General features: G+C 35.6%; 1 protein-coding gene across 2 annotated transcripts; it reads left to right on the top strand.

Annotated features, from left to right (window-relative positions):
- The first annotated feature begins 1,485 nt into the window (after positions 1–1,485).
- LOC116175727 lies at positions 1,486–20,631 on the top strand. 2 transcript variants are annotated; one of them, XM_031493992.1, is made up of 4 exons: positions 1,486–1,673; positions 11,607–11,713; positions 19,728–20,003; positions 20,052–20,631. In XM_031493992.1, the coding sequence occupies exons 2-4, from the start codon at positions 11,641–11,643 to the stop codon at positions 20,324–20,326; spliced, it is 624 nt and encodes a 207-aa protein (XP_031349852.1). In that variant the 5' UTR covers positions 1,486–1,673; positions 11,607–11,640; the 3' UTR covers positions 20,327–20,631. The 2 variants fall into 2 exon arrangements, with proteins under 2 accessions (XP_031349852.1, XP_031349851.1); XM_031493991.1 differs by lacking the exons at positions 1,486–1,673; positions 11,607–11,713 and adding an exon at positions 19,235–19,589.
- Positions 20,632–25,504: the final 4,873 nt, after the last annotated feature.

The following is a 25,504-nucleotide window of genomic DNA, read 5'->3' as shown; positions in this document are numbered from 1 at the left end:
CGTTTTTAATAACTATTACCTACTAAAAATAAAAATGTATACCTATTATGTGTTTCATTAAACATTTTTTTTCCGCCAATTTTATTTATTGCCCCTCCCTAGACCAAAAGCTGCGTACGCCCATGTTTACTAACACAGAAAACCGGACATTCATATGTTATTTGTAACAAGAGTTATAAGAGATACCCTTTTTGGAGGCTTGGTCAGTTTTTGGGCGGTAACTTTTTGGCCCGTTAGTCTACATAGCCAAAAAACAATAGCGACGTTTCATATATCCCGAAGAACATGTATCAATTTGCAAAGCGATCGGCCGTTTCTACACAAAGTTATCGTGCACACGGACAGACAGACGGGCGAACGGACAGACAGACAGCAATACAAAATTATAAAATTATTGACGATTGTTAATAATAAACCAAAGAGAGTCTCATAGAGTCTCTGCCTCGATTATTCTCTTACACAACGGGGCCAAGATTATTCTTAACATTATTATGATATATCATCCAGCCATGATAGCACGCGAAAATGGAGCCCCTTATTATGGTCGAAATATGAAATAGAGGTGTAAATGTAGGTACTATCAAAGACTAGGTACCCTCTTTGGGTACTATAAGCGATTTCTTCGAATCTACAGATTTAGTAATTTTTACAATTGGCTCAATTTTGGCAAAGATTAATTGGCGATGGGGTTGGGGGGCAGCCTCTCGTACCTCTTGTGCCGTGTCGCTATAATTACGACGGTATCGATTGCCGAAGTTGTTTTACTTTATCGAAGTAGCTCGGGTTGCCTGTAATATGGCGCAAGGAGTCGAGTCCGCAGTGCGGTTTTATGTCCGAATATAATATAATCATGGCATTTTAAAAAATGAACCAATCATATCAAAAAGAACGAAAAGTTTTATTAATTTATTATGTGTTCTTTGTTTACTTACTCATTAATTTGGCATTGGAAATAATCTTCCCTGGCCTTTTCTATTGATGGACGGGCGAATACATCAGCGCAAATTTCAAACTAATTTTGTAATAAAGATCGAGTTTAATCCCAGTCGGTAATATCTGCAATCTGCATTTCAGCGTAAATTTAAATTTAAAATCGCGGCGCGTTTCACCGGACGATTCTGCGCGTAGATTCAAGTAAATACCAACAAGGAATGCAGTATTAGTAGAACCAAACTCCAAGCATGGGAGTAAATAGTAAATATTTTCGTCCAATTAAGCAAAATTACTTTTCTTTAAGTTGATGATGCTCAACTGTAAACCAACCAATCAGCTTTTATTTTGAAAGAAGCCACAATCACACGCTACTTAAGTAAATTCAAAATAAGTTTATTATTTTCACCTGACGGTTGATACGAAGAAAATTTTTCAGTTCTATTTACCCCACCATTAATTATAGGGGGCAAATAAGTATTAGTAACTCGGTCATATAAATGGGACCAAATGTGATAGAAAACAGGACATGACTGCGTGTACTGTACTCTATATTTCAAGTGTTTTCCACCAGAGGAGCAAATGTAAATATTTGAGATGCCATGCATACCACAATCGCAGGTTTGACCGAAATGTCAAATTCTTCGCAGAGTTTTAGATGTTAGTGTGTTAAACGGTGGTTACGAAAACAATCGACGCATTATTTACGTCGTGTGTTTTATAAAATCTGTTACAATATAAGGGTAAGTTTCATTTATTACGAGGGGGTGGTTTATGCGCACGTGATTTGTATTGATTTTTTGGGTGTGCGGTTTTTAATTTAGCAAACCCAATAATGATTTCATTTTTCAATTTTTGCAAATTAACCGAAAAGGACAACGGTTCTAGTGCGCTAAATAAAAAAGATTCCCAGGAGTTGAAAAGAAGACGATTATTTTTCTTTTAATTCACGTCATTATTTTTCAATGCAATAAGTAATTGTTTAAAAAGAATTTCAACTATTCTTTTATTGAGGTCAATGTTTTCCCTAATTTTTTTTAAACAGACACGCTCCGCGTGTATTGTATTCCATATAGAATAAAGGACAGTTGTTTCGGAACGTGATATAGATATTAATTAATTATAATAATTATTTCAGTTAAAGTGGGAATGTAAAACATTGCTGATAAGGTTCGCCAGCAAATAAATCGCTTCCAAATGTATGTTGAAAGTCAACAAGTTGTCAGATATGTTGTGACATTTAATTGTTCGTCTATTCTAAAACGAACTCTTGTTATGTTTGCTAATCATGGGCGGCACAAACAGGATATCCGGTGTATTTTACAAATATCGCCGCCCATTTTATGGATGATTTAAATCTGTTTAACGTAGTACACTTCCTTTATTATTATGTAACGGAGTAACGTGCAATTGTTTTAAAAACACCGTGTGGAGAATCGATCCAGTCGACGTCTTCTCCATTTTGCCAATGTCTGCAATGATCTGCGATTCGTGACTTTTATGAATTGATGTGAATTGATGTAGGTAATGTAGCTGATTGTAGCAAACAGCACTGCTTTTTTTCTAAATAAATAAAATAAATGAGACATACCTATTGTTATAGTTAAAGTAAAGTAGTGATGTCGAGGAGGAGGTCCGAGGTGTCGCAAGTTACCCCAACATACTATTTTCAGCAGATATTTTAAGCTTGTGATGGTAATGGTAATACTTCTTAACGTTCAAGAACCTTTTAGTCTCATGTCATCATTTCAGGAACATATAGGCTTCTTGGATAGAGACCACGATACTTATTTTTGGTCTTCTAGTAACTAGTTGGATCAGAGTTGCGGTAGGAAAATTTTCTATTTGCCTCGTGAGTCGACTCGATTAAAACTAAAACCAATTTTTTAATGACTTCAGACTAAAATGAAATTATTCAAGGTTTTTTCGAGTTTTTTCTATTCTTCGACTGCCTTAATAGTTATTTATGTATTAAGGGCATTAAGGCGATATTTATGCCGAGGGTGACAGAGCCCGAGGGCCTCGCCCGAGGGATTGTAAGTCGCTCGAGGGTTAAATATCGAGTAATCCCTGAGGTGCATACAAAATTTTATTTTTCATGATTCCAAATATTGTATTTTCAATATACAAATGTAATGATTTTTTTTGTTTACCCAACATTAAAGTGCTTCATACAAATCAGGTAGCATCGTTTTTAATACATAATATAACTCCATCAATATATTTTGACGTTTGAGGGAATAATGAGATGACAATCCATTATGCCCTCTCATTACGCTCTCGGACGTCATAGCTGCTTTATATATCTCATATGACAGATATAATTGGCATATAATAGGCAAATGAAAAATAATAGTTATTTACATAAAAGTCAGGAAAATGACACATTACTGGCGAGGAAAATTGAAGTGCGAGGCTCCTTTGGGGCCGAGTACTTTAATTTCCGAGTTTTTTTTACTGACGAGTTTTGTATTAAATTTTCCCCGAAATCGTATTTTAATATAAAATTTCAATTTTCATATAGAACTTTGTTTAGTGTCAATCTGTCGGTGATGACAGGAGTCATTATAGACATTTAGCAATGCCAAAAATGCGGCTGGTAAAGTGACGGTGCGACCGGTAAAGTGACAGATGCGGCCAGTAAAGTGACAAGCCACAGGAAACGTAGTCTGCTCAGCCTCTGTCATGGAACCTAAAATTTCCTGACAGAAAGTAGTCATGAAAATGAAGGTTTCAGGACGATTTTGGGTCAAACAATTTAGATATGCTTTATAAAATGTTTATCCATTCTTGAAACATCTCATTTAGAGGCTCTAGGACATTTCTTTAAAGATTCTTTACAGATTGTTTTGAGGCATAGCGAAGGGGGGGCCTAGATGAGCACATGCCTCTCCTGAATAATTTGTACTCCCCTGGTGTCCACTGTGCGTATAAAGCGTATAAAGATTCAATTTATTTTAGAAAGCTCATTACACAAACGTAACAACAATTTTTGGATGTAGGTATGTCTCGAGGTATGTATTGTACTGGACACGACACGCTATACGGCCCCTAGGGGTCTAGACACAAATTTATCATCCTCTACTATGATAGGAACACTCAGGCGTTGAAATCATAGACAAAACAAAGGTTGAACAATTAAAAAATGTAAAGAAAAAAGGCACTACTTACTGAAAAAACAGCTACTCAGGGTGTCCAAAGTCGATTATTATATGAGAAGCTAATACGAATAGATTTCTGAAAAAATTTCGTTTACGTTTCAGGTATATAATTGGTTGCCCAACACTTCATTTTTTAAATGATATATATGTAGGTACTTTGTATACATTTTTTAAATCTGCTAAAATTTGGAATAAACATGATATGCGACATAAACCTAAAATAGCGGTTTTTGAATTCTACCTAACGTGTAAAAACTGTACAGAGCATTGTAGATAATCATACCAAATTTTGTAGTTTTAAAAATGCCTAAAATTTTATTTTTTAAATGGAAACCCCCTTATTTTCCGTTCCGTGTGTTTCAATAATTTCACACTAAAAAATAGGGGCGGTTTTTAATCACATCCATTTATGCAAAATGAACGGGTTTTGTCTCGGGTTTTGTAGACAAGGGAATTGTAACATTCTTAATTACTTTAAAAATCGTTCAGTCCGTTAGTCATTCATAACGAATTTGCACAGATTTAAAAAAAATTTTCCTCGGTTTTTTCCCAAATAATAATCGGCTGAAAAGTGGTGTGAATTGAAACCGAACATGGTTTCCATTAGAACAAACATGTTCTAATTCGAAAATTGTAACCGAACCTAAAGAAATATTAAAAAAATGAAAAAGAGGTTTTCACGTTTTCCAAGGATTGATAAGTACTTCCCGAAAGGTCATATAACGAAATATTTATGTTTGCAAAGGAAAATAAATTAAGGTATAAATGTTGTTACAAGTAAATGAGAAACTTAATAATAATAATAATAATAATAGCCATTTATTGAGTTGATACAGATTGGTTAAAAATAAAATTAATATAGATTTACCCTTACACTTTTGTACAACCCAATGGGGCGAAGTTCAGACACGTAGAATAAACTACCGTCTGTTCTACCACTTAACCCCTTCTACTTACCATTGCGTAGTCTGCACATGCGCACACCTAATGTTTAAAATATGGGTTTATGTTTGCCTCTCTGAATCTGTGGATGAAATTTCAAAAAAATATTGCCATAGATAAGAATGTTGACATTGCGCAGTCAGCGCATTCCATTCGCATATCTGATTTTTACAATATAAGATATGTTTGTCTTTGTGATTACGTTGAGAAATAAAATGTTTGTCTTTACCTATTAGAGGCATCTGTGGTTAAAATTTCAAACAAGTAAAAAGGTATATCGGCAACAATGCGTGTATTCTAATTAAAGGTCTCAACGAAAGAAACCATTTTCTATACCAACTACTGCTGACTTTTTGGCCCCTTATCAAAAGAGGGGGTGTGGGGGCTGTGGAACTGGGGAGGGCGGGACTGGTTTTATCCTTCATGGTACTCTAATAAAAGGTCTCAACGAAAGGAATTAATTTCTACCAACCATAGTCCTCCTCCTCGACCCCTTATCATGATAGGCTATATTCCCCTATATCTCCAGAACGGATTGCCCGAAGAGAGTACTCACAAAGGGCGATTGGGACGTCTGGAAGAAATATATCCATTGGTGATTTCAAAACTTTAAGAACGAATATCTCGAAAACGGTTTGCTGGAGGAAAGTACTCTTACAGACAAAATGAATCGACTGGACGAGACATATCTATTGGTGAAGTCGAAGCTTTCAGTGCAAATATCTGCAGAATGGAGTGTCGGAGGATTTTAAATGTATGCCAGGCGGTCTTTAAATATTTATTTGTAAGCCTACTCCCCTTATAACCCAACCATTTCCTATAAGCTATTTCGGTTTTTAAAAAAATGCGCTTTATCTGCTCAAGAGTTGTGCACAATTTATACTTGTTATGTTTCGTGTTCATCAATATAACTATATAATTCTTGAGATAATTCTGATGTTTTTTTTTTCGATTTTGATACAATAGCTAGGTACATATTAATTTATCTAGGTGAAAGACTGCTTACAGAACAAATATTATAATTTTGATAACACCTGAATCGTGAATATGCTCAAATAATAAATGCTGGAGCACTCTAATATTGAGTAGCATTTTTTATTACGAATACAATGACATATGGCGCAATATGATGAGGTATGTCATTTACAAGAACAGTGAATAATTTTGACATTTTGTCAACGCCTTCTACACCAAAATGTTAAAATTTTTTTTAATAAACCGTTTTGATTTAGTAGGCGTTGGCAAAATATCAAAATAATAAAGTAAAGATGTTCGATGCCATTTATTCTGGAAGATCTGTGATCAATTGAAGCGATTACGATTAGCAAAATGGGCTATATATGAGTTGAGGTGGAATCGTGGAATACTTTTTCGGGTGGGGGTTTAAATTAATATGCAAAGCTTCGCCGCTCCAAGATTTTCCAGTCATTTTTGTGAATCATCATTTAAAGTGAGTGGTTATTTTGTATTGTGATTTTTTTGTACTTCGCGAACAACGTATTTAGTCTTCCATTAATGGTTACATTCGAATGTTGCAGTAATTATACTCACAAGACAAGTAATAATAAAAATTACCTCACATCTTCTTTACTGGTTTTTTTAATCTTCATCTTTACAGATAGTTTTTCTTTCAAAAATTTGCGTTAAATTCCGGTTAGAAGACCTGCTGCACATTGAACTTGGTCGTCTTATGCTCGGTATTCTATGTTTAATCCATTTATATGCTTTTAAGAAATTTTACTGTGCTACACAGCGGTGCTACCTTTTTTAAGACAAAAAAAAGGTTTTCTGAATGTTGGATAGGGACGCAATAATATTCAAATTTGAATTGAAGTGCGAAGCTCAACCTGACTGTCATATAAACCTCTCTGCTAACACAAATGATACCAGAGCAAAGCTTACAATTGGTATACCTAATTGCGATCATGAATTAGTTCGCACAATTCCATTTAAAACATAGATTATCACTGTAATGAGAAAAGTATGCGAAGTACAATACACAATTTAGATTATTATCAGTGTAATTTATACCTACGATTGCCGATTGCCTACATTCTAAACATTCCACAAACACATCAGATCATCAACATTAATTCTATGTTATTGGTACCTACGTATGTGATTAAATCGAAATGAACATTTTATTCGGATAAATAACTTCGTAAATTTCCGAGAGTTACTCAATTAATTTCTAAATTTATATGTAGTACTTCAATGTGTCCATCGACGTCACATTCCTCGTCTTTTAAATCTTCATTATTGACGATTAGTTGGGAAATCCCTGTATTTTATAATAACGTTACCAACGTTACAATAATGCACGGTTATTGTGTGGATTTGTGATCCAAGTTTGTCTTTTATTTCAAGTTCAACAAAGGCGCTTTAAGGTTTTTAGTCTTGGATCTATTATTTTTTAATTCGCCACTTTGTTTCTCGTCGCGATTTTGTTTAATTGTTTCCCCGGTTGTCATTTATAGAGATTGGAATGTTGCTTTGGGCAAAAGTAGCATACTTTGATTTGGGTTGGCGATATAAAAGCGTTTTGTAGTATCTTTTTAGGGCAATTGTAGCAATAAAAATGCGTTATTCGTTTTGTTTGTCCGTGTGAGGAAACAATGACAGTACAGGATTTAAAGACTACAGACAAATTTCAAAATGGAAAATATGTTGGATACGCACGATTAGGGCGTTGTGCGCGGGTGCACCCTCTTGTTGAAACCATCAGTTTCCATTTTTTTGTGTGCCGCACATTGTTGTATTGAACACTATCTTGTTGACCTCAATTAGTGGCAATGAAAAAATGTTTTTTTAATTTTGTTGTATCTGCCCAAAGAAATTTCGGTTTTTCTGGCATATCTGCGGAAGTAATCGGAGTTTTCTGGTTTTCTTTACAGCATAATAATAACTTTTCCCTAATTTGGTCATCTGCTTAGTTTCGAGATCCCCATGATAGAAATTCTTATCTTGGCCTTAGAACTATTGACAAAAGACGCGCGAATTCGAGACATCTACCAGATCTTTCTGGAAATGTACACAATTTTCAGGGAATTTACACATCTTTCCGCGAATTTACAGATCTAAGCCTTGAGAAGTTCCTAGGATTTAAATAGCTCCAGAAAATGTTAGGTCCTTTTTATAAGCATAATTGTCTTAGCCTAAAGGGTTGAAGAAAGACCCTAGAATTTCCTAGATTGGTGTAAAGCGCCTTGAAAACTCAGAGGCCTAAAAATCTTTGTTTCTGTTGCGTCTTCAGATAGGTCCTTTCCAAAGCGTACGCGACCGGGAATTCTCTGATAAGCTTTATATAGGACCTAACCTCTGGAATTCTGGAAGGTGTCAATTTCCCAGCGGCTTTTAGCAATCTCCTTATTGCACGTGCACATTTAGAAACACCGTAAATCTCTAAAGTTCTCCAGAATCCTTTGTGCATTTCTTAGAACCATATAAACCTCGAAGGTTCTGAGGTTGTCGAAAGAAGACAGAAACCCCTGGAAAAGCGTAGAAAGTTATGGAATGGGCCTAAATCGATTTTACTGGAATTTACAACTTCGGAGAATCCGAATCTGTCATCAGAATTTTAATAACACACTAGATGTAGAAAGAAGCTACAGGCAACTACTTTCGTGTGTCTTATGGACCCCATATTGGATTTTTACGGAATGAGATTAAGCAAAAAAAAAAGAAATTCATTGGAATGCATCGACATCATAACGAGCATCATAACCATGTTGATTCAACAAAATCTACCCGTGGATGTTTTGTTGAGAAATGAATGTAAAACATTCGATTTTGAAACTTTTATTGTACAGTTAAGTAAAAGTGGGACGTCATTTTTCTTTTTAGCGCAATTTCCAAAAGGAAAATCAACGCCATTGTCCCCACTTTGTCGGTCTGTCCCACTACTAGTCCTCCAGTTTAAGCTTTTTTGTTGCGGTTTCTTTCTTATACAGTGTAACAACCCTGAGATGATTCTGTGCTTGGAAAATGCGCTTTCGTCGGTTTTAAACTCGTTTTGTCCTATTTCGTAACAACCCAATATGGAGTCCATAAGAAATCAGAAAGCAGTACCTACCTACCTTGTAGCTTCTGCATCTGGCGCGCTGTGGAAATGCTGAAACAAATTCAGATTCGCCGAAAAAAAGTGCCCATAGAAGGTGCTAAGGGGATCGTCCCATTTCTGACAATTTAAGCTAGGAAACGAGATGTGGGATAGAAGAGATAAACTAATGGAACAAACACAGGAAAATAGAATGGAATCAACATACAGAAAGTATAACAGGAATTATCAGGACAGATAAAAAGGAGGGCAATAGGACGCCCGAGGAAAAGGTCGTCAGATAACATCAGTTGATGCTAAAACTGAAGTTAAAACAGGCAAAGCCTAGAAATAGCAAGTAGAAGTTAGGGAAATGAAATTTGACATTTTCAGTTTTTCGTTGATACCGCAGTTATTTTCAAAAATACCAATGGTGAGCCACGAATTTGAACCACTCTGTACATACATGTATCCACCCTGCGAAAGCACAGAGGTACATATATATTTACAAGCAACATATACACAAGCAACATAATTGTTAATCTTATGCACATTTAGGTTAATTTAGGTATACTTAAAAGCGCCCTCTAGATGCCACTGAAGAAATGTAAACCGCTAAAGTTTGGACAATTCGAATTTTTCGCAGCGACATCTAATGCATAAATCCATAAGCATAATTTTACTGAACATGTTTATACTGCTGCTTAATAGAGGGCGCTTCCAAGTTCTAAGTATACTGGAATTGTGTTACCTATGAAATACATAAGCTACGAGTAAAAATAACAGGAGAGAATGTAACGATGGTGGGAAATAGCATAACACGCGACGGAAGTCGTCAAAATATCACTTCCTTTGCGCTGGTCAGTTATGTCGACTTGACTTATCATAAAACAGAAGAGACGATGTCAGTTTTGTTTTATTACACCACTGCCAATAATGTCGCGTTCCCCCCCCCCCTCTTCTCGCACTTTTATCACTTCCTTTTTGTCCATTTCCGTCAAGTCCCCTTTTAATGTAAGGTTCTCTCCTTTTATTTTTTACTCGTAGTACATAAGCTAGCAATCTGATGCCCATTATGCCCCCCATCACTACATCCAATTTTTTTAAAACTAATTCAAAATTAGGTGCTAATTGGGTGCTAATTACGTGCCAATACCAAAAATTTAGTGTTTTTAGTTGGGTGGCTTACTACACTAAAATGAATTTAATATCAAGCCTTTTTTCTGACTTAAATAATAAACAATTTTTAACATTTTGTTGTAGTAGGCATTGACAAAATGTCAAAAAAAAATTGCTACTCGATACAGTAGGTACTTTTTTTCGGTCCATATAAAAATATGATTGATTATGGTTTCTGATGGACGAAATGTTGCAGTGAAAAACTATGGGCACCAACTTGTAGGACATAAAAAGTACCTCAATCAGGTTCAGAGAAAACTAAAAACGAATATGGTTCAATTCGGTTTTTTTCGAATATCTTCGAATTTTTAAAACATCATTTTACTAAGTCCTAAAATACTTTTTTCTAATTTAACCAACTGTGTATCTCTTATGGTTTCCGATTTCCCCATGCCGTTCATTCTTATCTTGGACACACTGTATACCTAGCGGGCACAAATCATTTTGGGTGGATATATGCCCTCCCATGTGCCCACGTCCTCAAATTCGTTTCGAGAATGGGGTGACAACCTCGCAGACGACTATAGTCACAAGAAGGCACTACAAGGGTCCAAATATGCCAAATATTCGACTTAATTGAGCCTGGAAATTCGCGTACCTTTTGTCCGCCTAGGAAGATTTATAAATTCTCATAATGTTCCAGAAGGCCTGGTAATTCTTTCTAATTCCCACACACACACGAAGGCTCTTAGATTGATACATTTGAAGAATCGCAAACGTGCATCTTCCATATTTCTTTAAATAGTAGACATTTTTAAAAGCTTAGGTATACATATAAAACATCGTTAAAGGTTCAACTTTTAGAGACTACTAAAGATTTTGGGCTCTCGAAAACTATCACATATTTACAATACTCTGGAAGACTTTCGAAGGCTCCGAAAATCTCGTTAAGATTATTATTGGAGACATTTTAGGCTGACGAAGTAACCTAAAGGCCTTAAAGACCCTGAAAACCCAAAATCCTAATAAAACCTTAAAGTATTTTGCTTAGAGATGTTTTTATGGGACGTATTAATTGCAGTTTGTCCCCTAAATTTATTAAACAAATAATTTATGAAATCATCTACGCTCAAAATCTGACAAAGCCCTTGAGCTTGGTGAACCTACAGTGCGCGTTAAATGATTAATTTTTGCTGTAACAATTTTGGTATGCTTACCACTCCCAGCGACCGTGTTTACTAAATTGTTATCTATAATTGTCAATGATTAGTTTTATCTATGTCAGAACGCCCCCTTGTTTTTGTGGCCTTTTCTCCGTTCAGTGCAACTTCTCCCTGTCAAAGTGTGTTACTAGTTTTGATTTTCATCTTTTATTGACAAAGTGGAATCTTATGTGTAACGATATCATTTGTTTACAGTGATAACAATTACATTCCATCGCGGTTGGCCAATATGGATGTCGGCGAATCACCACTAGACGTTCTGTCGAGGGTCGCAGAAATACAACAGGCAATCACAATATCAGGTAATTTTTATTCCTTTGTTTGTATCTAATATAAAGTCAAAATGGCGATGCATTCCAATACTATCGCGCCAGTATAATCGTCCTAAATTGACGTACGGTCAATTATTTTCTAATCAGTGAACAAGGTCGTTATTATTAGGTATGGTAACTTTAATATTGAAACCTTTGTGTTTTTCTCTCATTTAGATATATTTTTAAGAGGAGAAATCTCGTTTTTACTTCATGGTGAAATCTGTTAGTTTCTTCATTGTCAATTCTTGAAATACCTACAAATTAAATAATCGACATTCTTTGTAATCTGCACTGCAAAAGGAATTTTGTACGCACCGGAATGGGTAAATAAAGGATTTACTTCCGGGCTTACTATAATTCCAGGCGGACCTCGAGTAGGAATTTACCTTTCCTGATAACCACTTCAAGCAAACCTCAGTTTTTGAGGATCTTTTTGTTTTGGAATAGTAAGTTCTAGGTTTCCTTATAATACAGCAGATGGCGATAACTTTTGTTTTGTGAATGGCGTGTACCCCCCTGAGAGTTTGTCAATGTCTGGCTCACCCAGGCGCAACGGCTTTTAGTAGGTAGGTACACGTTATTTCGTTTAATTCATTTAATTGTAGTGTGGTGTAAAATAAATATCTTTAATTTGCGGTTATTATACACTACAGGATGGCCCAAATGGAATGATCATAGTTTTGAACCAGATGAAACTAAAAACTACGAATTTCTAAAACACCGTAGTTACTAAAATTATGAGAAAAAATTCCATATTATGAACGTTTTTTATTTTACTCAAAAGTTAAAAATGGCAATTATTGAGACCTGAATAGAAACTTTCTTGTAAATGAGCGCCATATTGGTTTTTTTTACATGAACCAACAAATTGTTTATACTCTTCAATGATGTTGGAATAAAGAATGCTCTAGTAAACTTCGGTATCTATTTTTTCAATTTAATTAAGGAGGTTTCAATACTTTCACAATCAATTGAGTAGGTATTTAATTTTATTGGTTTCTTTTTATCTTTTATCGTTACAAAAATTACTTTCTTCAATCGATATTTCCTAAATCTAACAAAAAGAAGTTGTTATGCCAGTAATCGCCATTTTTAAGTTTATTTTAACATCACTTTGTGATTTGTCCTATCGAATTGAGAAACTTTCATATCTGGCATAACTGCAAGAAATATTTTTTTATACCTTTTTTAAACTAAATTTTCGCCGCAGTCTGCCTATATCACTACTCCTTCGAGGTTTTGGTCGAACGTTTCACGCTGTTAACCAAGACTTTTTGTTAGACAACCACTATCTAAAAGCTTAACCGATTTTTCTATAATGTTTACCTTCTAATTTATTTCACTCCAAATTACGATAGCAAATGTTTTTGCTACTTGTACAAAGTGTCCCAAATTCGAGCATGTCGGTTAAATGGTCGCGATGCGCCGAACTAACTACATAATCGTTTGGTCATACGATTGAAACCTGCAAGGTGTCCTAAATTCATGGGATCTCGACAACCGTTTAAGAGGCGAAGGCGGACGCAAAGTTATGAATTTAACACTGCTTAGAAAGTGAAAGAGTTAAACGTTAATTTCTTTTTAATTTTTTTGTGACTTTATTTGAAGAGATTTTTGCAAACATATATGACACTTTCTCATTATGCAACTTTTTCTCCTCTATACAAACTGGTAAGATTAGTACGAGGATTAGTAAGTTCGACTTTTCTGTTCTCTTTGAGGAATAAACTTGATTTTTTAAATGTGGACCTGCATTTATTATTTTATATTTGAGAATTCGTCAATTTGAAACTACATATGTAGGTATCACTTAGTTACTAAACGATATCACCTTAAAATTGTCCATTAGCGGCAAAATTTACTCAAAAAATAAGATGACTAAAACAAAAGCCTTCATGTCAAACTGTCTTGAAATATTTGTTAATTATTAGAGTGTAAGTTACTTTTTACTGTTGAATCTAATAATGAAACAAAAAAGATATACAGTGCGATCGAAATAAAAGAGTCAACTCAATGCCTCTTTTATTTGACGAGATACGAAAAATTTGTCAAACATTTACATGTGACCATACGATCTATCCGATCGCATATTGAAACTTCTGGCATCACTTCGGGTTTAACCGGAAATCGATGCAACCTTTGTTTTTCAAATACAATGCCAATATTTTTTAGGATATTTGAAAAGGGTAATCAATTTGCTGTACGACAACATAAAATACGCATATGGTTGATATACAGAAACAAGTATAAATTGTGCACAACTCTTGTGCAGATAAAGCACATTTTTTAAAACCGAACTAGCTTTGTTGCGTTATAAGGTAGTAGCATATTCAATGGTAGTAGCATGCTATATTTATCCATGTTTTCTTGCTTGGGGTAAATGATTAATGGGGAGGGGGCTATTTACACATAATCATTTAAAGGTCGCCTGGCATACATTAAAAATCTACGCTATATAATCAAGCCCTTTGAGAAATTCTCCGAAATATTTCATTTTCCCTTTATAGGTACCTTCCTTCAACATTTTCGAGATACTCACAATTAAGTTTTTACATCGCCGGTAGATCTGTCTCGTCCTGACGTTCCACTTGCCCTGAGTACCCTCTTCCGCACTTCGTTTTCAAGATATTCGCTTCGACTTCACTAATAGATATGTCTCGTCCAGACAAATATTTTGCCTTTCTAGGTACTTTCCTCCGACAAACCGTTTTCGAGATATTCGCTCTTAAAGTTTTGACATCACCAATAGATATATTTCTTCCCAGGTCCCAGTTTCCCATTGTGAGTACCCCCCTCCGGCAATTTGTTCTTGAGATATAAGGAATTATGTATATCCAATCACGATAAGGGGTGGAGGAGGAGGGCTATGGTTGGTAGAAATTAATTCCTTTCGTTGAAACCTTTCATTAATCTACCATGATGAAGGATAAAACCAGTCCCCCCCCCCCCCCAACTCCCTGTTTTGATAAGGAGTCACAAAGAAGGGCGGTAGTTGGCAGAAAACAGTTCCTTTTGTTGGGACCTTTAATTGGAATACCATGAAAGATAAAATTAATTTCTACCCCCTCCCTCCCTCCCTCCTCCTCGCGTCCACCTATTGATGTCGGAAAGGAGTCGCGCAGGAGTTATAGTTTGTACAAACCAATTAATTTCGGTGAGACCTTTCATTAGAATACCATGAAGGGTAGAACGTGTGTTTATCCTCGCCCCTCCCCCTTTTTAAAAATTTTACTTGGAACCACTAAAGGCGTGCGTATGCCAAATCCGAAATTCATTGAATTGTTCGCAATTTTTTGTTTTACATAAAAAAATACAAAAAAATTGATTGTGATTGAAAAGATCTATAATTAATTAGCGGAAAGGTCTTTTATTTAGGATTGCTTGTCACACTACCTCCCTTGAATTCGTTTCCGATATGTGGCTAAATTAAGTGGCCCTTACTTAGACCCATATAACATAGCAGATGCTCATAAGGCGGAACTATCATGAAGTATTTATATCGGTTCCGGGTATACTGGCTCAACATTCTTAATTTTAAATGGGATGTCCATTGTCCTACTTCGTACTATTTTTTTAATCAGCGCAAAATGTAGAGGAAGTTTGATATGAGGGACCATAAACCTAGATCTAACGGTTTTTGAATTATTTGATTTTTTTGCAGTCAGTGGCGTACTTCTGCTTGGTAAAGGGGAGCATATTTTTCATTATTGGCAACTACACGTTTTCATTACATATGATTCTTGACCACACTTTTTTTGGATATATCAGCATGAAAGGTGTGCACTTTAAGAATATGCCATAAAAATACTGGTTGCTATTAAAAAATGACCCCCTTGAGTTTGTTGTTGTTGTTGTTGTGTCAAAATTTCCACCCTGTACATTTTATGAACCAAACGAGATTGGTCATATTATTTTCAGGATTTGCATAATAAAGCAATTTACATTATATGCAAAAATTATCCAAAAAATTTATATTGAGTGTTCAGAAATTCATACCAAATTTCGCACTTCTTTAAAATTCGGAAATTTTATTTCTTTTAATGACAACACCATTTTTTTTAAGCAATAGACCAAATGCTGTAATTATATATCTCGACATAACCGGAAGACGTGAAGTCGTGAACATATTTTACCTAAAACGTCCTCAATGAATAACTTGTGTGGCAGATTTTCAGATAATTCCGTTAACGGTGATAACTCCGTATTCCCAGAATCTGCTTGAACATTCGGAGATGGGGGTGGGGTGGGAGACCCAGCTTGTATTTTCAATTCTTATGTATGTTTAGATATGAGTTTAGATATGTTTTTGAAATTTCATCCAAATTGTATGATATATGTAACGAGATCTTTCTTAAGCCCTCAAGTGATGTTTACAATTGGGCATTTTATTTATGTTTACAAAGTTAGTCTTAAGTTAACATCTGAAATATTTTTATTTTTCTTAATTTATTAAGTCCAGTTTGCTCTACCAACCTAACCCATAATGTAATATATAAATAATATCTCTCGTCATTGTGTGTTTGTGCCAAGCCCAAATGCAACAGGGTGGCGCGAGGAGGAGGGGTAAAATCGAGTACTGCCAAAGTTTTCTGGAACGGCCCAATTAGCGAAAGCGAAGAAGTACTTCTTCTTTTATAGCACATCTCTAACTAAATATAAAAAGGGCAAAAGAGGGCAGAGTGGACGCCAGGGCCTTCAGGTGTGAGTTTTTCAAAGACTAGTGTTTTAATGTCAGAGACAGTCCTATCCCGGAAGTAGCTTAAATAGAATAAATAACTGATACTGAAGACTTGCAACCTTTCATTGACAGTACGAATAAGTCAAATTCAAATACCTCTGCTGTAATTGCTGACATTCCGACACCGGAACAAAATATATATCGATTTTAACGACATTGTAAAATTGCCTGAAAGTATAGATCCAAACATAAGGTTGCTATATTGTTACAGAGAAGCCCCAAATTCCTTCAACACATGAATACAGATTTCTCCGAAGAGTCAGCGGTATCATACGCACGGTTCAGGTTCAGTCAGCCATGGACTCTACAACATGATTCGCTAAAGATTGGTTTTACCGAACATTGAGAGTTTGAAATTTCTTTTCAATCCCCAAGACAAGTTCTTCTAACCCCTGAAGCATCTATTTGGCGACGGAAGTAAAGTTTTCGTACGATGGCATTTTCTTCAATATGCAGAGTAACTGCTGACATTCAAGAAAGGTTCCAACAATTGCAAAATCTAGCGCAAAAATATGCTTTTAAAGACCTGAAGTAGTATTGAACGTGGACGAACCTAATTTAAATCATACTCCTGAAGATAGTAATAAAGAAGAATTCTATCTTGAGCGTGTACGTCTACAAGATTTCGTACCTGCAACAGGCTCATTATGTTCGGCTTTCTGGGTTTATTAAAATATATTATTTAGTCCAAACTTGAAGATGGTTTACCAAAGATTGTCATAATGCCAGTTGCGAGAGAAGCTAAAATTAATAATAAAAAATTATCTCCCATCGACTATGTCCACTCTGAAAAAAGCACCAAAAGCACATTTTTAATTAAACTCGGAATTAAAACTGCTTTATTTAGCTTTAATGAATTTTTCTCGGAATTTTCTTGAATATTAAAATCGAGGATGCGACGAATTTCCGGTCGGCCCCAGGCGGCGATGGCCCACGCTACGCCACTGTCTGGGAACTACTCTTTCTTGGATTTATGCCCTTTAACCTTTTCCCTTTGACTTCGAGATGTGATTGCAAAATCTCCCTAAATAAATAATATACAAAGCAATTTTTTCGGGAAATGTAACGTTCTCTATTATGTTTTTATGTTGGTCTCACTTGTTTTACGACACAGTTGCGTGTGAACAAAGTTTTATTTATTGGGTAAGAATTTCCTTAAAAATGACCTCGCAATGAAACACCTGTCGGCTCCATCTATCCAAAAATTATAAGTACCCGCCCCTTTATCTATTAATTCATCCTTCCGGTTAGTAGGTACATCGCTAAAACATTGTCGAAAAAAAAAGTCCGTCAAATGAAAAAATCGACGTTACGGCAAATACATGTCTTTATATATTCTATGAAGTTATGAGGACTAAGCAGAGTGAAGTTATTACGACCAAATTTAAAAGTGGTCAGAATATCGAACTTTTAGTGATCAAATTTCCTCTTCTAGTCCAAAATCTTCCTTTCCAAAAACCATACGTTCTACTGCAGGTGGAAAATACGCAAAAGTCGCAGGGTTTCCTCAAAAGAACGTACCTATCAGTCAACGGTTGCGTGCAATTTTAAAATCGGGCGGCTCAGTTTCTGTGACGGAAGTTTTGCAAATTTCTTCAGTATAGCTGAGTTGTAATGTAAGGGTTTACCTGTAAAAATACAAAAGTTAATGTAATCCGATTGCAAAAATAATTAAATTCCCACATTTCTTATAAATATCGGGGAATGCATTAATAAATCATTACCTAGTTATTTTTGCAAAAAAGCAGCGCACCAGTTTTGATAAATATGCCAAATATTTTGTTTTTTTTGTCGCGTCGCTCGAGAGGATGTTAATGTTTAACATATTTAATGCTTGCAAATTAACATATGGTCTGAATGATGTTTTTTTCCAATAACGCTCAAATTGCAATGAACTCTTGTCCGCCTTGAAAGCTGAAGAATGCAAAAAATTTCGATACGTAGCATCGGAACGAAGCGCACGAGAATTTATTTAACCACCCACCCACGAAGTAGTAATGAAATTTAATGATCGACGCGGTATGAAAACGCGCAAAATCGATTTTAAGGAATTTGATCGAAATATTCGAAAGTTAGGCGGATGCCGAAAAATATGACATTAAATTTAGACACATTGTTATCTAACATAAGGCTTATTTTAGTTCGTTATGTGTGGTATGTTTCGAACAGATGTACTGGTGTGAACTGAGCATTCCTTCTCGTGGTATGCGGACTTACTGGTACTCTTCAAAGATATCAAGATAGAAATTATGCCCTAGAAACGCCGAAGCGATTTCTTAATAATCGACGGTCGCGATCCTCATTACTTTGTATAATTACGTGAAAATTGAACCAATTAACTTTGCTCAATTGTAATCAAACTTTAACGGGAAATTTTGAAATCACTAAACAAGGAGTTTTATTTCCTAAAACAACTTGCGTAAGTGCTAATCTGCAAAACAGATCTGTATCAATTTTCCAGAAAATTGCAAAATTAATTTCCGCAGTCGATTCGTAATCGAATTAACGGGTTCTTGCTCAAGAGGAAGAAAAAAAATCAAAAGGCGCCACGTATCATCATCAGTTCTAAACGTCCTTGCCGATTAGAGTGTTTCATTTTGCCCTGTAATTTACAGAGAGTCAATTAAAATCGTCTTCGACCGACCATAGTGTATGGGGAGTATTCTTAACGACGTGTTGTAAATTAGCTTCTAAAAGTGAAGAACCCTGCGGTAAAAAATAAAACAAAAAATTCGAGTGGTCAAAATACGTCTTTTAGGCCAAATTGGACTTTATTTCCACGTGATTTAACAACGGTTTGGGCGCGATTAGTAAAAAAAACTAATTACTTATACCTGTTAGTCTACCTGGTGGATTCTTATGAATGAAGCGGCCTTACTATTTTCTTCAGTTAAAGGTTGAACGTATAACAATGGTGCAACGTAAACAGTGAGCGAATTACAATTTTTCCGAAAATTTCCTTCAACCCTCCTTTATTTGATCGCCTTCGCGTCTGTAACATGGAATTACCGTTTATCGTGCAAGAATTAATCAAAGCGCAATTTTTACGGGTTAAACTATTGGAAATGGCAAGAAAAAATGAGGGCCCCTCTAAGTGCGAATTTTGGCAGCCGTGGATTACGAAAGGTACTTACAATTGTAGTTGAACGGCCGGCGTCGGCTTGACCGGATGTAGATCATTTTAATTAGCGTTGGCCTTGAAGGGTCGAATCGCCCTACACTAGATTCTTGAACCGATTGCGCTAATACTAATTTTATTTTCAGAGGATTCAAATAAACACGCTTCCACAAAACAGCTTCCAACAACGAAATGGAAAAGGGATCGCCGCACCCGCCCCGAATATTCGCGCAAATCAGATCCCAAAATGCCAGAAGAATTCGAATTACCACCAAACGGCGGCATCGATACACCCCTAGACATGAGCGTACGCCAACGAGGGCAACCGCCATCCTACTCGCAAACAATTAACAACCCGGAATTTAGATCGAGTTACCGAACTTCCGTTATCACACAAGCGCAACGGGACGATATGCCCTCAGGTTAATAGTCCCCCAGTCCCTTTGTTTTACTGAAAAATTTCATTCCAGGTATATCCATGTGCGATCCAATTATCGACGAGCACTTCCGGCGCTCCCTGGGAAAGGATTACGTGAAAATATTTTCAAATAACAACGCGCCCCCGAAAGATCCGCCGATCGTAAAGTCGCCTCCGAAAATCAAGGACAAAGTGATGGAGCTGATGGACAGTACGGGCCTTTCGGTGGACGACCACTTCGCCAAAGCGCTTGGAGATACCTGGTTGAAACTAAACAAGAAAGAAGAATGTGATTCCTCCGAAAAGGAAGCGGTGATATCTGTCTGATTCTATTAACAAATTATTGTAGAATGTCTGTATGTCTGTCTGTAAGTGGATGTTAGTAGATTCGAGACTTTACTGTACAAATCTTTTGACCCCAATTTTTGCACCTTTGTTGTAAATGGCTTGTTGTAAATACGAAGATGTGTATATTATTTGAAAAGTGCACAAAGGGCGCAGTACTACATACTTGGTGTCTATATGTTATCGTACAACATTGTTGCTAGTTTTTTAATGTTACTTTTACTTACTTTTCTTTTATGTTATAAATGGAAATCGATGTTAACTATTTAAATAAATGTTTTTGTGGATCTCTGGTTTTAAGAACTGATTTCATATGGTGCTAGAATTGCTTAACACATCTTTGCGCCATAAGAAAACAGCCCCCATTACCAAACAACAGAAGCACCCCCACTGCACATGGTAACACTGTCTTTGCAGTGCCGAACACAAGAAAACACTGTGTGTCACTAAGAAGTAAGTTACTTTAAGTACAAATCACTGTTACACTTCATTCCTAAACACAAAATAGATATTTTCTTACATGACTTCGAATTCAAAACCACAATAGTTTTGATAACTCTATTTGCAAATACACTCATAGTAACCAACATAAAACTCACTCTATACTTATTTCTTGTACATTTAAAAATTGGTGGTTGTTTTGCAAACCTTTTTGCCATATTAAATTACCCCGCGATATCAAATTTGCGGTGATACAGTTTCTGGTTTTACAAAGCTATTTTTTTATTACGAAAACTGAAAGCAAGGTGAACCGAACGGCTTGCACTACCAAGTGACGGAAATTTTAGTACCTACTTAAAAGAAGTACCTGCATGCTGTTACTCTATCTGTATGAAGCATATCAAATTATACAATGGAAAAGGAAACTAGTTACTAGAACAATGCATTGAGCTCAATACAACTATTATTTACGTAACGCATGAGGACAAGATGCCCTTTCCGCACCGGCATAATTTTAAATTTTAGGTAAACGCGGACACACGCGATTTATGATTGATAGTTTCTTAATAGCAGTGACTCACGATCGGGACTGATTTCGCCGCTAACAGCGATGTCCGTTGCATCAGAAGAGGGGGCCACAACCCTCCAATAAAGCAACCTCCATCAACCCTACAGTTTTGTGCCGTTACCAGAACCAAAGCTCGACGCGTTCCACTATTTTGCAATATTTAGAAGGGGGATTTAATGTATGTTTTTAGAGGGGTACGTTCAAAAGTAGTTTGTTGTAAGGGTTATGAAATGAGAAAATTAATCCCTTATATTATTTCTTATATTAGCATGAAAACTTATCTACTCCATGTGCTGCTCTCTGTCAAGTTTTAGAGTGAATTGGAAAATCGAGCAACTGGTTTGAAGATAGTAGCACAGACAAAATACTACAGACGGCTCATGAGATATACGAAATGTTTGCGCTGAAAAAACATCCGTCTGCTAGCGCTACTGCCGTAAAATGTTCAAATGCTTAGCTCGTAAATGCACTTTTTTCATCGTAAACGAACTGTACTGTAATACTGTTAAATAAATATGAGAAGGCATGCGTAATTTAAATGATTTAAAGAAAAGAATATCATATTTCCTTAAGTCAAAACACTTTATCTGTAGGTCAGGATATCTAAGGTGCATATTATAATTACGAAAGTTAGGATATTTGCAAATAAATTTTCTCGTTATTTTTTTACGGATACGGATTACAACGGAATGACACCATTTATTCAAAAATACATTTTAATGAGGTGGGCCATTTTCGCTGAGACGGAGCTCCTCCGTTTTTGCATTGTGTAACCATTTATTGTGGGATGCCGAACTTTGAATTAAGGTTTAAAGGGAATCGCATTACTTAACCGTTAAGGTATATAAAAAAAGACACTTTAAGCTTAACACTTGAACAGTTCAGACACCTTTTCTTTTCATAAAGACGTATTTTTAGCGCATTTCCACAAAAATAAAAAAAAGATGCGCTATTGTGGCCACTTTGTCCGTCCGTCCGCTCATTTTGCAACGCTACTAGTTCTTTATCTTAAGAGCTATTGTTCTACTTTTTTCGCTATTTGGTTCGTTATGGTGTCGAGTCTTGTACCAAGGAAGGAATTTCTTCTGTACCGCTTACAAAAAAATTTATTGTAAAAAAAAACAAAAAACGGTTTTTTACATGTTCCATAATTTTACACTTTTGCCGTTTATTAACGATCCTAGAGATCGTTTATAATTTTGCATTGCTATCTGTCGTCTGCATGCTGGTCTGTCCGTCTGTTCCTTTGTCGGTCTGTCCATCTATCTGTCCGTGTGAACGATAACTTTGTTTAGAAATGTTCGATCGCTTTTACATCTCCGTTAGTTATGAACTGAATTGCATGAAATTCAATATGGGCATAGCTTTAGCCATATAATACGCAATGCCAAAAGTTGAATGGAATCGATTCAAAATTCACAGTGCCCTTTTCGCATCTCGACCATTTATAAACCGAATTGCAAACTTTTTTACTTATAAAAGTATTTGAATGAAATTTGATACATAGGCACTTGAAATAAAGGAAAATCAAACGCCAATTTCAAAATTTGGTTTTGCGCATGCGCAGTGCCAACTTTTTTATTTATGGAAGAATTTAAACGAAATTTGATATAATAATAATATAATATAATAATATTTTATTGTGCTCATGTGATGCTTCACTTACACTTGTCATACACTGAATAGATAATACAAATAAAAAATACAAAATATACAAACAGAAAAATATCACAGATTTCTTTTACAATAAATAAGATAATTTTCGAAATAATAAAAAGCGTTCATGACTAGCAGGTTTTTTACAAAATGGTAGTTGTTGTATGTTTGATGGCAAACAGTTGAATAAGAAATTCGATTGGTACTGGACACCATCTTGGGATTTGCATAATCTGTAAAATTCATTTCGAATACTTGTTTTATTTCGGGTGTCATGTGCATGTGTTTCACATTGACGTAAATTTTTTGAAATGTTACGTTTTGCATAGCAAACAGCCTCGAGAACATAGATGCTTGGAAAAGTTAGAATTTTAAGATTTACAAACTCCTTTTGGCAGTCCTCTCTATAACCTATTCTGCTTATCAGTCGAACTGCTCTACGTTGCAGCTTAAAAATACACCGCCAGTGTGGTCTGTGTCCCCAAGCAAGGATCGCATATGATATTGTACTATGAACAAATGCATAGTAAGCTGTCGAAGGCACTTGGAATAAAGGAAAATCAAACGCCAATTTCAAAATTTGGTTTTGCGCATGCGCAGTGCCAACTTTTTTATTTATGGAAGAATTTAAACGAAATTTGATACATAGGCACTTGGGAAAATCAAACGCCAGTTTCAAAATTTGGCTTTGCGCATGCGCAATGCCAACTTTTTTATCTATGGAACGATTTAACGATTTTAATCTTGATGTTAGTTTTGCTTTTATTTAAACTGTATATGTATGACATTTCATTTAATTGCTTCCATAAATATGAAAGTTGGCACTGCGCATGCGCAAAACCAAATTTTGAAACTGGCGTTAAATTTGCTTTTATTCCAAGTGCCCATGTATCAAACTTCATTTAAATACCTTCATAAATAAAAAGTTTGCAATTCAGTTTATAAATGGTCGAGATGCGAAAAGGGCATTGTGAATGTTGATCGATTAGGCTCAATTTTTGGAATTGCGTTTTATATAGCTAAATCTATACGCATATTGAATTTCATGCAATTCGGTTCATAACTCACAGAGATGTCAAAAGGGCCTTCCCTATTTTTTGGGCTACATTGCCAATTCACGAACTCCGATCTACAAATTTGATAAAGAATCCGTGTACTAAATTTCATCGGTCCATTCGTTATCGAGATATCGTGCTAACGGACGAACTAGGGAATGAAATACCGGGATCCCGCGGGATTTGCGGGACTGAGGAATTTGTGCGGAATCCCGCAAATACCGGGATCCCGCGGGATTAACTTCTAACAATCCCGCAAATACCGGGATGAAGATTTTGCTGCGGGATTGCATTCCCTAGGACGGACAGACACCGCAAAATTATAAACTCGCTAGGGCTCGTTCATAAAGCCATACTTCGCTTGCGATGACAAACTTGCTTGAATTTCAAACCATCGCCCAAAGTAGCATCGCATCGCATAAAATAAACGGAGGTTTGAATTTATCGCATCGCACAGCATTTCATCGCCCATCGCGCGATAGCCAGCTGTCTGAACGTATATTAAAACGATCGTACGCCAGTATGGATTTTTTGAAATAACAAGCATTTACCCTACTTATTTTTCAAAACATTAAACCCATATTAAATAACAATTAGGTACCTATAGTAAATAATAGGTATTATTTCAATTTCATCCTATACAGATATCAGATATTAACTCATTGAGGACATTAGGAATAACCAGCCGCTATGTTTAACAATTTTCTACTAGTTACAACCTTTGCAAATGAATAAACAAAGCTACAACTTGTTTGTGAGATTGTCGTACTATAAAGTGGAGTTCATTCTCTACAAAGAATAAATGATAAACTTTTATCGCAGACGGTGTAACACTATACCTTTAGGTATTACCTATGTTATATAAATAAAAGATTTTTTTTCTCTCTTCTGCTATAGGGACGTTGCAGAAATCTTTCTAAGAATGAACTTTAATTTTAATGTTTGGGTTTGAAACTGTACTAGAAAGTTAATTTGGATTTAACACACTTGGCGGTGAAATCCAAATTTCGCGCAGCATATTTTTACATGGCGTGATATATCTGGAGTATTTTAATCTGTGCTAGAGCTGCGCGATAAATGAAATTGTTATCGATTTATCGATATGTCTGTTCAGTCTGATAATTATCGATTAATCGTTAATTGATAACTATCGATAATTATCGATAACTTTAAACACTTATCGATAACTTTCGATAATAATCGACAATTATCGATAAATCGTAACGCTAATTTTCGATAATGATCGATAACGTTTGATAATTATCGATAACTTTTTATAATTATCGATAACTTTTGAAAATAATTAATAATGATTGTTAGCTGCTGATAATAATCGATTATTATTGCCACGAAAATTGTCTATCTCTGATATTTATCGATTAATAGATAAGTAGCGGAAATTATCAAGAGAAAACTATCGATACTTTTTCATAAATCTCA

The sequence above is a fragment of the Photinus pyralis genome, unplaced genomic scaffold (assembly GCF_008802855.1).
Source record: "Photinus pyralis isolate 1611_PpyrPB1 unplaced genomic scaffold, Ppyr1.3 Ppyr1.4_LG7, whole genome shotgun sequence".
NCBI lineage: Eukaryota > Metazoa > Arthropoda > Insecta > Coleoptera > Lampyridae > Photinus > Photinus pyralis.
The sequence above is the reverse complement of the archived record's forward strand: the minus strand, read 5'-3'. Positions and strand labels throughout refer to the sequence as shown.

Excerpts from the sequence above, each read along its gene's own strand:
- LOC116175727 (XM_031493991.1), top strand. The coding sequence starts at position 19,463 with ATGGAATTACCGTTTATCGTGCAAGAATTAATCAAAGCGCAATTTTTA. Across the intron at positions 19,590-19,727 it reads GCAGCCGTGGATTACGAAAG|AGGATTCAAATAAACACGCT; the intron begins GTACTTACAATT and ends TTTTATTTTCAG. Across the intron at positions 20,004-20,051 it reads ACGGGACGATATGCCCTCAG|GTATATCCATGTGCGATCCA; the intron begins GTTAATAGTCCC and ends ATTTCATTCCAG.